General features: G+C 30.2%; 2 protein-coding genes across 9 annotated transcripts; one reads left to right on the top strand and one right to left on the bottom strand.

The window, feature by feature from the left end:
* On the top strand, positions 627-4,817 carry LOC109347370 (membrane-anchored ubiquitin-fold protein 2-like). Of its 6 annotated transcripts, none has more exons than XM_019587179.1 (5): positions 627-637; positions 2,293-2,558; positions 3,916-4,080; positions 4,336-4,428; positions 4,532-4,817. In XM_019587179.1, exons 2-4 carry the CDS (start codon positions 2,426-2,428, stop codon positions 4,392-4,394), a joined length of 357 nt encoding a protein of 118 aa, XP_019442724.1. In that variant the 5' UTR covers positions 627-637; positions 2,293-2,425; the 3' UTR covers positions 4,395-4,428; positions 4,532-4,817. The 6 variants fall into 6 exon arrangements, with proteins under 6 accessions (XP_019442724.1, XP_019442722.1, XP_019442725.1 ...); XM_019587177.1 differs by lacking the exon at positions 627-637 and adding an exon at positions 1,542-1,636; XM_019587180.1 differs by lacking the exon at positions 627-637 and adding an exon at positions 1,545-1,649 and having other exon boundaries at positions 4,538-4,817.
* Positions 5,748-9,124, bottom strand: LOC109347366 (EID1-like F-box protein 2). 3 transcript variants are annotated; one of them, XM_019587171.1, is made up of 3 exons: positions 9,012-9,124; positions 7,207-7,982; positions 5,748-5,845 (listed from the first exon to the last, which is right to left on the bottom strand). In XM_019587171.1, exon 2 carries the CDS (start codon positions 7,971-7,973, stop codon positions 7,227-7,229), a length of 747 nt encoding a protein of 248 aa, XP_019442716.1. In that variant the 5' UTR covers positions 7,974-7,982; positions 9,012-9,124; the 3' UTR covers positions 5,748-5,845; positions 7,207-7,226. The 3 variants fall into 3 exon arrangements, with proteins under 3 accessions (XP_019442716.1, XP_019442717.1, XP_019442715.1); XM_019587172.1 differs by lacking the exon at positions 5,748-5,845 and adding an exon at positions 5,865-6,160 and having other exon boundaries at positions 7,185-7,982; XM_019587170.1 differs by lacking the exon at positions 5,748-5,845 and adding an exon at positions 5,865-6,169.

Here is a 12,072-nt window from a genome sequence, read left to right as displayed (position 1 = left end):
AGATCATTTCTTCATCAAGAAGAGGTTCCAAAGTTATATATGAAACAAATTTTTTTAAGGGGTGAAACATTTACTACAGATACAGGCATATAGACTTTAATCTTTCTATGAATTTAGAAAAAAAAATTCGTTTTTTTATGATAAATCTAACCTTTTTTTTTGTAGGTGTTTGTAGTATTTCTTACCAATACAAATATTTTTTTACAATTTATAAATGAGGTAGTGGAAAAGAAGGACAAATATTTTATTACAGATTAACTTTACAAGTATCTAAATTCAATTACCGTTTTTTCCCAATAAATTATTTATAAAGATTAAAGAAATTGTGGCTACAAGTTCTTATAGTTTGTGTTAAAGTTTTATTAACAAATTCAAATTTTGTTGGTGATTCTCTTTAATTTACACTAATATTATATTTTTATCCTTATGAATATACTAAAAAACGTAATTGTCATTTTCTATAATTGATAGGAGTATGACACTATTCTTAATTCATGTATATGGTTTGGTTTGGGTTAAAATATGATAATATGAATTGATCCAATTTGACCAATTTTGATTTGTCTAGTTCTCAAACCTATCTTAAAATAGATTTGATAAATTTGTATACCCGAGATTAAATATGTTTACTAAAAATGTAAAATAATATTGGTTTGACTAAAATATCTCTAATAACTCTCTTTAAATTATAAATATTATTTATATTTTCAATAAGAATAGTTTGTAATTAATATTTGACAATATAAAAAGGGAAAACAAGGAAAAACTACTGAAAGCTTTTTGAATTCTTTAAATGACAATTAATATAAAAAATGAAAAATAATAATAAAATAATTAATATTGGAGAGATGAATAACCATTTGTTTAAAATAGTATTTTAATTTTTCAATTCATCAATGATAATAATAGTAAGGTGGTCCATATTTATGCTATATAGAATTAAAACATGATATAATTATTATCATGGTGTAATTTTTAATTTTCTATTTTACATTAGTATTTTTTAATTTCTATAAAAAAACATATAATCCTTGGTAATCACCACCAAAAAATTAATTATAACTCTCAGATTAAATTAAACATTCTAATTAAGGAATTATAATTTAAAGTATATTCAATAAAAAATACAGCAAATTATAAAAAAATAAGGTACTTTAATTATATAAAATAAAATATATAAAAATTAAATATTTAGTTGAATAAAAAAACGTGGATAATGAAGCTTATAGTGATAAAACAAAATGACAATTTTTCAAAGTTAAAATAATATCTAAGATTGTAATTTTGTATAATTTTTTTTTTGAAGAATCAATAATAAATAAATAGGAACGAATGATAGTATGTAGCTGTATAAAACTAAGTCGAATATGCATTTTTTTTTTCTTAGTGCTTAATCCTTATTATTACATGAAATGAAAGGATATCTTGATTGAAACAAAGCTCTTTGAAAACTTCTAAACACCCTTCTCTTCTTACTTTCCCATCATTTCCTCCCTCACTTTTATTTCATTTCAATTATTGTTAAATAAATAAATCATCATCATCACCACCATCACCTTCTTCTTGCAAAATCTTCTCTGATTCACAAACAAAATTGCTACCTACATCACTCACTCATACAACTTATGAAAAAAATGTATACTTTCAAGGTTTTCTCTCTCCACTTACTGTGTTTTTTTGTGACCCTTTTGCTAATTATTGATGTTTTTTTGTTATTTGATGATTTTGATGCATGCCCTTTTCAATATTGGATTGGTTTCTAACTGTGTTTGATTCCTTTGTCACTGTGTAGAATTCTGTCTTTATGGTTTTTCCCTTTTAAGGATTACTTGTTTGTAGGATCATTTTATTCTGTTTATTATAGGCTCAGCTCAATTAGTCGAGTTAGGATCATATTCATTAATAGAGAGACAGTACAAAAAACACAAAAAATGTGACACTTTTGTCCTTCACTGCAAGTGTAAAAACAATTACTTGTCTCTCAATTACGCGAGATGATCTTGGTTCTAATTATTCTCAATTTTGTACTCATTCTTAAGCAAGGAATTTTAATTAGAGCATCTCTATTATTCTCCTTCAAACTCTTCTTAATTTGATTCCTGTGAACCACAGTTGTTGGAATGATAGTCACGCACCTCCTGAAGGATTAGTTCCTTACCCATAAGATGAGGAGATACTCTTCGTTATACTGAAAAAACTCTTCTTAATTTATTATGTCCTCATGTCATTTAGGTATGAATATATAGCCTGATGATAAGACTCAGTGTACTTTTCTGGATCAATGTTTTGCAGGATACTTGAGTGAGATGCTTTGATTGTATTCATTTTATTCTTGAACTGAAGATAATTGAAGTGACTATTTCATTCTCTTAACATAAGTCTGAGGTTCAACTGAAGCTATAAGATTTCTGAATTTCTCTTGAGTATGGCGGTGAGCCAAGATCAGTTTGAGATCAAGTTTCGGTTGAGTGATGGTTCCGATATTGGCCCCAAAAGTTATCCTCCTGCTACTAGTATTGCAACATTGAAAGAAAATATTCTTGCTCAATGGCCAAAAGGTTAGTTTGTTGTGTTGTGTTCTTTAATTTTTTGCCCCTCTTTTTGTGTGTGTTCATATTAATGACTAAGATATCAGTTTGAGTAACTGTTATATTGTTCCTGTTTGTCGTTACAAAGTAGTACAACTGATCCATTTCATTGAGATTTGACAAAGTTTTACGTTGGTTTTCTGATAGATAACACAACCTTCACTTTTTATCTAAGCTTAGGACCAACTATGTATAGTTCTGTAACATAGCATAGCATAGCTGAAATCGAAGGATTTAAAGGTCCATGAATTGTCTATAGACATGATTTATGATAGAGCATTATGACATCATATTAGGCATGTAGTAGACCCCACATTAATAGTGGGGAAGGCTTTGTTGTTGTGGTCATAAGAAAGATCGGTAATTCGATGGAGAGAGAAAAAACATAACACAGGACTATTAATGTGGATGTATTAATTTATAGATGGGATGTATTAAGTATATAGTTATTGTTGGATAGATGAATTTCATTAATGAAAATTGAGTACAGTAAATTAAGTACACAGTTACTACTTTTCGAATTTGGTTGCCGATCATGCTTGTGGTGATGCACTACTGATATAGTTCATACTTGTTATGAGAATTGAGAGCTAAGAATGAACTAGATGTTAGCTATTCAGTACTGCAAGAATTTTCCATTAAACACAATCAATGCATGTCGGAGATACGGCATCATACATATCCTTGTGCACAAGTATCATTACGTCCCTTCTTTCGTTCGAAAATTGAGGAGGCTTTGCATTAATGGCAAGATCTGGATTTAGCCTTAAACTATACACGTGAGAAATAGTAATATATGTCCCTCGATAAGTAGTTTCTTAAACTCAAATTTCTTCTCTCTTATCAGTTACAACATATCGTATGTCTGTTCTTAGTGGTTTAAGATTGCTGCCTCGAAAGTGTTAGTGTACTTGCAAGGATATATTTATACGTCATATTGTTTTATCAAATCCACATTTCCCTTCTGTATTTTTTGCACTGTATGTTTGTAGCTAAGTGTCTGCTCCATGGTCGTGCTGGACCTCGTTTAATGTGTACACATATTACCGATATACTTCAGTTGATAAGAACTGAGCTTACGTGTAGCATATTCTCTGCAAATATTTGGTATATTACATATAAAGAAAATCATATTTTCTAGAATACTACAGTTGCAGCAGCCACAGGTAGGAAGACTAAAGTAATGATACATTAACTAGACACCACCGTTCGGTCATGCATTCGAATGTTCTGTTGTTAGTTTAATATGTTATGACGTCTCACTCATTCTTTTCCCATGACTTTTAGTGATATATGAGATCTGTAAGTTTCTGTTTCTATTTTGAAGACAAGGAGTATGGCCCAAGAACTGTAAAAGATGTGAAGTTAATTAGCGCGGGAAAAATATTGGAGAACAACAGAACAGTCGGGGAGTGCCAGAGCCCTTTATGTGATCTCCCGGGTGGAGTTACAACAATGCATGTGGTTGTGCAACCACGTACGGTAGAGAAAGGTCTGTTATTCATTTCCAAGAGATGCCAAAATCTACTTTTAATAACTGTGTTTTACTTGTATAAAGGACTTCAACACAATTATGTTATGAACTATGCATTACTATTATTTTATTTATCAATTGATAATATTTAACAGTTCTAGACATACAACACAGCTACTTGCATTTTCCGCAGTTATTTTTAACAATTTCGAGTTCATTTCATTTTGGTGTTTATCTGATCCTTATTGACTTTATGATCTTTTCTTCTTGTTACAGAAAAGAAAGTAGCAGGTGAAACAAAGCATAGCAAATGTGTTTGTGTGATATTATAGAATCCGGGTTGAATAGAGGATCTCATCAACTTAGGTGGTTAAAATTTACACTTGTATCCATTTTTAGCATAAATCATGGCTTTCAAATATTTTCACTGAGACAAATTCTTTGATTGCATGGCTCATTCTTACTACAGGTCAAGAGTGCTGGAGTCGCCGGGGATTGTGAAGTCATTAGTTTCATGGTTTATTCGAGGCGGTAAATTTCGTACACAAATTTCGTGGATGAATGTTTTCTGCTGGTGTCAGCATCTAGCTGTTGCCTCATTCTCCACTTGGTATACTTGTTGATTGAAATGAACTCTACCACTTTGAAGTCATGTGTATGTTTTTTCTCAAAAAATATTATTGTGCCTATGCTTGATTGCAAAATGCTTCAGGTGTTAAAACTTAAAGAAGTTGAATGTACTTTTACTTGCCTTATTGTTTATGTGTACCCTTCATGACTCAACTCTATAGTGCCTTACAATTCCAGTTTCATGTAATAGAAGTCACATTTTTCTCTTGAAAAGTTGATGTCCTTGACTTCCTAGCATGTCAATACAAACTTGTATCTCAAACCATGTCTCGGACCAATGAAATTGAAGCCAAAATAGAAAAAGTAGTGAATAAATTATTGTAATTTTTAGTTGACATGACATACTTTCATTGGTCCAGGACATGGTTTGGGATAACATATCTTTGTCCGAGAAACTTATGCACTAATTCTTGGTTTTAAGAGTAAAGTGTTCCTCCTTCCACAAATCATGTGAATACAAACTTGGTTTTGTACATGATCTCAGCATTGATAAGGGATAGATTTGGAGAATCTACTGAGTTTATTTTGCTAAAGTGATAGTTGCAGGGAGATCTCACCACACATGAAGTATGAATGAGTGGCTAGACAAAATTGGAGTGTGAATAAATCAATGCATTAAAAATGGAATAGGAGATTGAAGTTGAACCACAATGTTCTAAAAATTGAATCAAATAAGATTGGGATAGACATAAAGAATATGAAGCATTGGTTTTCTTTAAAAATGATTGATACTGTTTGCAATGTTTTAAATAGTAGTTGCGATTTTGGTTGCATTGTGGTTTTCGAGATTACAGATATCACGAATGATGCAATGAAGGAATTAACGATAGAGATAGGCAATGTGATGCCTCCGTCGATGGAGTGACCTTCAATGCCCCCATGATGGCACCCTCCATTCGATGGCGCCTTTTTTTTTATCCAAGAGAGATTTACAGAATACTTCGGGGGGGATGTGGCTTAGAACATGAGGCTTCCACCTAATAGGTTGGAAATGATAGATTTACACAGTTTCGTCCTAACAAATGAAGAGATTGTTTTCGAGAATTGAAGTTTTGAACCTGTAACTTCCTAATCACGAAACAACAACCTTAAGAATATTAGTATTTTGGGGTAGGTTTGAGAAAGTAGAGTGCACAATGCTCCTGAAATAAATCTGAATAAGAACATCCAAGTTAATCAAGATTAGAAACAAATATGAATTATCTTACAACCCAATCTGTCATTGAGGTAAATCCACACTTCAATATACATGTTACATGGTATACATAGTTTACAATAACACCCTTCAATATGACTAATTGAGAAAAATTGTTGGTAATATTTCTATCTTCCATGGGAAAATGCTAGCATGGACTGAAACAGCAGCATCAAGCTCAATAGTTCAGATTATGATTCATTTGATTCATAGCAAAAATTTAAACATGAGCATCACCTGCAGTGTTTTCAATCAAACTTCATCTGAGAACTGAACACCAATCTGTCCAAGGAAATGTCATATTTTCAGACTACAGAATAAAATAGGCAGTGTATCTATTGGGAGCATATTTTCTGTCCCAAAATGTGTCACTACATGTGTCGCTTGTTGTGTTTGGTTGGAAAAAACATATTTAAGTTAAAAGTTCAATAATTAAGTGTTTTTCTGACCAATCATAGCAGGAGTAACACACTTTTCGGACGTCTCCCGTATCTAACTAACTTCTGTCATTTAGATTCTCAACAATTTTAAGCATTTTCTTTTCTTGACATAACTTTTACAGTAAATATGTTTCTCATGAGAAGCTTAGTTGTGTATAAAAAATGAATAGATTATCATTAATAGCTCATATTGTATACAGAAAAGGTGAAAGTAACACTGAACATCTTAAACATCTTCAAATACAAAAAATATATTCTTTTGATTTTGAGTATACTACCAGTGCCAAATCAAATTAGAATCATATATCAGTTGGTCTAAAATTTCCATCTCATAAAAAACTTACCAAGCAAGTCATTCAATATCATATGATATGATCAACCATAAATAACAATTGTAATGCTGTGTACCAACACTTGCAACAATGGAGATAAAAATCGAGCTAGTCTCGTCGGTAGTTCAAACGGACCAAACCAATGGGAATACACAAAATGCTTATCTTTCAGTAAACACATCAGAAAGAAAAGTTTGAGCAGTACAAATGTACAATAACTGCAGGTTTGAAACTAAGACCTCTTGTACATTATCCAAAGAAAAGAATGATAGCACATGATATATTACCTGATAGGTTTTAATCAAGCATAATTAATAAGTTTTAATCTACTAAAACGCCCATAAAATCGATAAGTTATTGGGTATTAAGTGTTAACTATAACTTTCATGAAAATGGGTGGAGTTCTTAATGAAAACCATCTACCACAATTACCAAAAAAAAAACATATTTCCACCCTTAATCTTCACTTATATAGAAAATGTTAAACCAATAACGGAAAAATAACCAGGAGCGAAAATTATGATTTGTCATATACTAGGAAAAATACCTGAGAATCATTGAGATCTGTTACTCCTTTTCAGATGCCTCTTCTGAATCGGACAATGGTAGCAGGGTGCAGATCCCGAGCATGTGACCGTTAAGGCACACATAATACTCGATACCATCTTCATAGGAACCCAACCTGCTGCTAGCACTTTGTGGGATCATATTAGCCTGCAGCATGCTCCACAACTTCGCCTTACAATAAGGGCAAACCTCTGTCGGGTGCAGCTTGGCACCTTTGTTAATAAGCATTCTCTTAATATTTGTTGTCGCAAATGACTTGAAGATTCCACGGAAAAATCCTAAATCTCCTTCTTCACCTTGGTCAAGATGCTCACAAGGATCACAGACATATAAAACATCGGTTCTGCATTGTGGCAAAAGAAAGCTCTTTCCCGATGTTCTAGAAAATCGAGTTCGATAAACAAAGTGACCAGGGATCTGAACATTATTGAACAAGCCACCTTTCTTGCATCCAGAACAGTATATAAGAAGCTTCCCTAAGGCCCTCCAGTTCCCATCAACACTGTGGCTACCACTCGATTGCAGATCAAGCATCATCTTAGGAGCTCTTGTTCGGCAAAACTCTTTCCATAGAACTCGTTTAGCAAGATCATCAAACCATTTGCACGCACATGACAGTGTAGCAATTAACTTGGGGTTCCAATTCAAATGGTTAAACACCAAGAATATCACATCTTCACTTAAATGCCCCTTAGTACATTGACAGCTAGATGAGTGTACGCATCGGTACTGCTTTATCAGAATCATTTTCTTTACCTAGCAAAACAAAATATAATAGTCATTTTATAACAACTCTTTGTTTTCATACTTTTTTCAGATGTTCATAAACTTGACAGAAACCAGATTTCTTTATCATTTCATGGGAATCGGAAACATCAACAAACTAATGAACAACTGTTTTTTCAAACCTTAAATGCTTTCATAATCATGGCCTATACAAAGTAATTAAGAAATGTTTAGAGGGGATAAATGTTTATAAAACACAAAGTATTTAACTCATTGCAATCCTTACCAAACTATCATATAACTTGTTGAACCTGCTGGACCAGCATTAAGGAGAGTATTTAAGGCCATACAAGGACTACTACGAGAGGAGAATCTTCTAGTTCTTGACGACAATGGGGAGCCGTGGCTACCCCAAATTTTCTACTTTTTAAGAGAATAAAGTATCTCCTGATGTCACGAGGAGATAACTAAAAACTAAAAAAAGTATAAAAAAAATAGGCCACATGTCATAATTCGAGTGGCTCGAGGAGATAACTTATCAACTAATATGACGAGATATGTTAAACATAGTACAAAACATGTACTATATAGGTTCTTCTACCCTAATGATTTGCTGATACTCCTTCAACTTTAGGAACTGAGGTTTGAGTTCAAAACTTTACCAAAAACTTCAGAACTCATCCATTAAGTGTTCAAAACATAAAGAAGACACTTAAACATAGTACAAAAATTCAGCATTCTAAGCTACATGAAAATTGAATTTTTTTTTTCATTTCCTAACTATTTAATCTCCAGCAGCTACATTACAGAACAAAGTTCTACTACACTCAATGCATCACACATAACACATCAATTAAATAACATGAATTTCTTGATACAGATACACATTCAAAATGACCCTTTACTAGATTTCACAAAATCTCTACTAAAGACATGAAATTTACAACAAAAAATCCAAAATTGAAAGGAAAAAAAACAATCCAACCCCAACCAAAAAGAAAAAATGGATGACATTAACTTGAAATTAGATTAAGAAAACAAAAACAAAAAAAATCTAACCTTTATTGTATGTTATAACCAGAAACCCTGAAAAGAAGCAATGTGAGGAAAATGCAGAGAGAAGATGAATCAAAAGGAAGAGTGTGATGAAGAAAAACAAAGGCTTGTGTAATATATATTTCAGGACAAACATAAAGTCACACGTTTGGTGAAAATGTGTATATGAAGGACAAATTATACGATGACACGTGGATCAAATGATTATAAATGCATTTATGAAGTGAATTTAATTCATAGAGCTATGAAACATGATAAAATCTAGAATTTAAGATTTGTGCACATTTTTTACATTGTTAGCATATTATTCACCATTAATTTATATTACTTTTGTTTGTTTGAGAGTCAATAATATTTAACAAATCAACGGTGAATGATTTACTGACAGTGTAAAAAACACCAGTATATTTAATCCTAAAATCTATATGAGCTACCACTTTGACAAAAATAAATCTCTTACAATTCATAAACAAATCCACCTGGTTATTTTTTATTATTATATTATTATGGAGACCTTAGGTGCATTTATTAATTAATAATACTTCTTAATAAATATAAAAGGATATGTAAAAGAAAAAATTATATGAGAATATCAGCATTTTGAAGGGCAGTAATTTAAAAATATTATAATTATAGATTAATATTGTCATGAATAAAATCTACATAGGTAAGAAAAAATATTGGAGGTGACTAGCATTTTGAAGGGCAGGCACTATTTATTTTAGCAAAATTAGAGATTAATGTTGGCATGAAAAAAATTTATATAGATATGGACTAAAATTTTAAAATATAGAATATATAAATTTTATATATTCTATATAGAATTAATTTTAAAGAGATAATAGAAATAGTATGTAAGTTGAAATAATATAATATTTGTCAACCCATTTGATTAAACAATAAATTTATTTTATAGATTAATACTCTCATAAATAATATTCACATAGATATAAACTAACAAATTAAGCTATAAATATATAATTTATCACCAGTGATAATAGTAAAATTATTTTTAAAAGAAATAATAAAAATGAAAGATAAATTAAAGATATAAATTGTTAATAAAGGTAAAATAGTACAAAAATTAATATATATGGGATAATTATCACTATAACATGAAATGGATACCCCTTACATCACAGTTTGTTTTATTATTAAGAAATCCTTGCATCACACTTTATGTCTACAATTTTGTTATAAATTCTGCCATACTCCATTTAGATTCTTCTACATATATAATCATATTTGATACATATATAACTACTAGCCTTTTCATATTATTATTGTAAAATTATTATTATTTCTGGTTGGTATTTGTTGTGTCTAAGGCACTACCTGCAAGTTGCTGCTATTTTTTTTCAACTTACTCAACCAAATTTCTATTCTTTTTTTGGATTTAATTAAATTTTCATGTTGCATTTACAACAATAAGGAGAATTTTTGGGGGATTTCAACTTTGTTTTCATTCCATATTCCATAGGATATAACTAAACTCTTTAGATTTATAAAGTGGGTTGGTTATATATATATTTACGGATGGAAAATATTTTAAAATTATTATGTTTATATCAATATATGAATATGGTAACCAACAAAATATTGATCTAGTGGTATAAGATTTTCCTAGATCCCCAGAAAGACTAAAAGGTTTAGGGTTTGATTCTTGTGAATGACACTTGTTAGGAGGGACAACCACGAATTACGAAAGTAATTAGTTCCTTACCTAAAAGGTGATGAAATATCCTTAATAGTACAAAAAGTATATGAATATGATATATATTATAAGTTAATTTTTTTTATAAAATCGGTGTAAAAATCTCCTCTCAATATATATTGATGGTTATAATTGAAACTTTATAAATTTTGAGTTGATTAACTTCTCAAAAGTTGATGAATATTAATGGAATTGAATTTCACCAAGAAAAAATATTTGGTATTTAATTTGGTTAAAAACTATGGTAATCTTTATCAAGTCGAATTGAAGCTAGTTCTACTTATTTTCATCCCAAACCATATATGTTTCTACTCATTTCAATTTCTTTCCTTTTAAATTTGCATTTCTTTACATTTTCATCATATTTCATAATTCAAGTGATAGATAGAAATATCTTCTATGAATTGAAGAATATGCAACACAATGACAAATATTGTGGAAGGACCATACTTATCCTCTTGACAATGGCTTTTGTTGGAACTTATTTGCCATGATTTGACTTGAAATTGGATTTAGTTAATGGGTAATGCATGCAAATATTCTCTTGATGTTGGACTATGTAGTATAACACATCAGTTATGTTATGCGATCTCCCAGACCCATATATATACTAAACGTGTTACCGTAACACTTTAGTTATGTCATGTGACCTCCCAAACTTATACATAACTAAGCTAGATAATGTAGTGGCACTTTTATGGTATCTTAATTATCATGTGATATGACCTTCACATATAAGGAAATGTGCTTGAAGTTACCATTACATACTCCAACTTGTTAAAGAAAAACAAAGATAGTGTTGAAATTTGAAAAAAAAAAGTTTTTTTTTCACTTAAGGATATTCTTTGGTAGACAATGAAAGATTAATTTTTATAGATATAAATATCAACAACGATTGAATCAATGTTATCAGGCTCGGTCATGTCATTGAATCAATATAAGTTGCTAATTGGACTAATAGATCAATGATCGGATCAGTTAACTAATTTATATTAAAAATTTATAATATTAGTTAACATTATTTAATAATTTTATACTCCAAATTTTAAATTTTTATCATACATAATTAAATAGCCAACAAAGAAAATTCAACTATTATAAAATGTTTCAATAAGTTAAAAACTTTGTTGAACAATATATTCCTAATGTTTTAATTGCAACAAAAACGCATAATAAGTTTAAAAATTAATTAACAATGAAAATTTACTGTAACATAAACTAACAAATAATACATATAACTACAAATAAGTTAGAAATATTTATATTTTTCCATCTCAAAATGACATCGTTTTTTATAGTTTTGGAAAAATAATATTTGATTGACCCAGTCAATCCAATCATCCGTATCAT

The sequence above is a fragment of the Lupinus angustifolius genome, chromosome LG05 (assembly GCF_001865875.1).
Source record: "Lupinus angustifolius cultivar Tanjil chromosome LG05, LupAngTanjil_v1.0, whole genome shotgun sequence".
NCBI classification, from domain to species: domain Eukaryota; kingdom Viridiplantae; phylum Streptophyta; class Magnoliopsida; order Fabales; family Fabaceae; genus Lupinus; species Lupinus angustifolius.
This window is presented reverse-complemented; position numbering and strand designations above follow the sequence as displayed.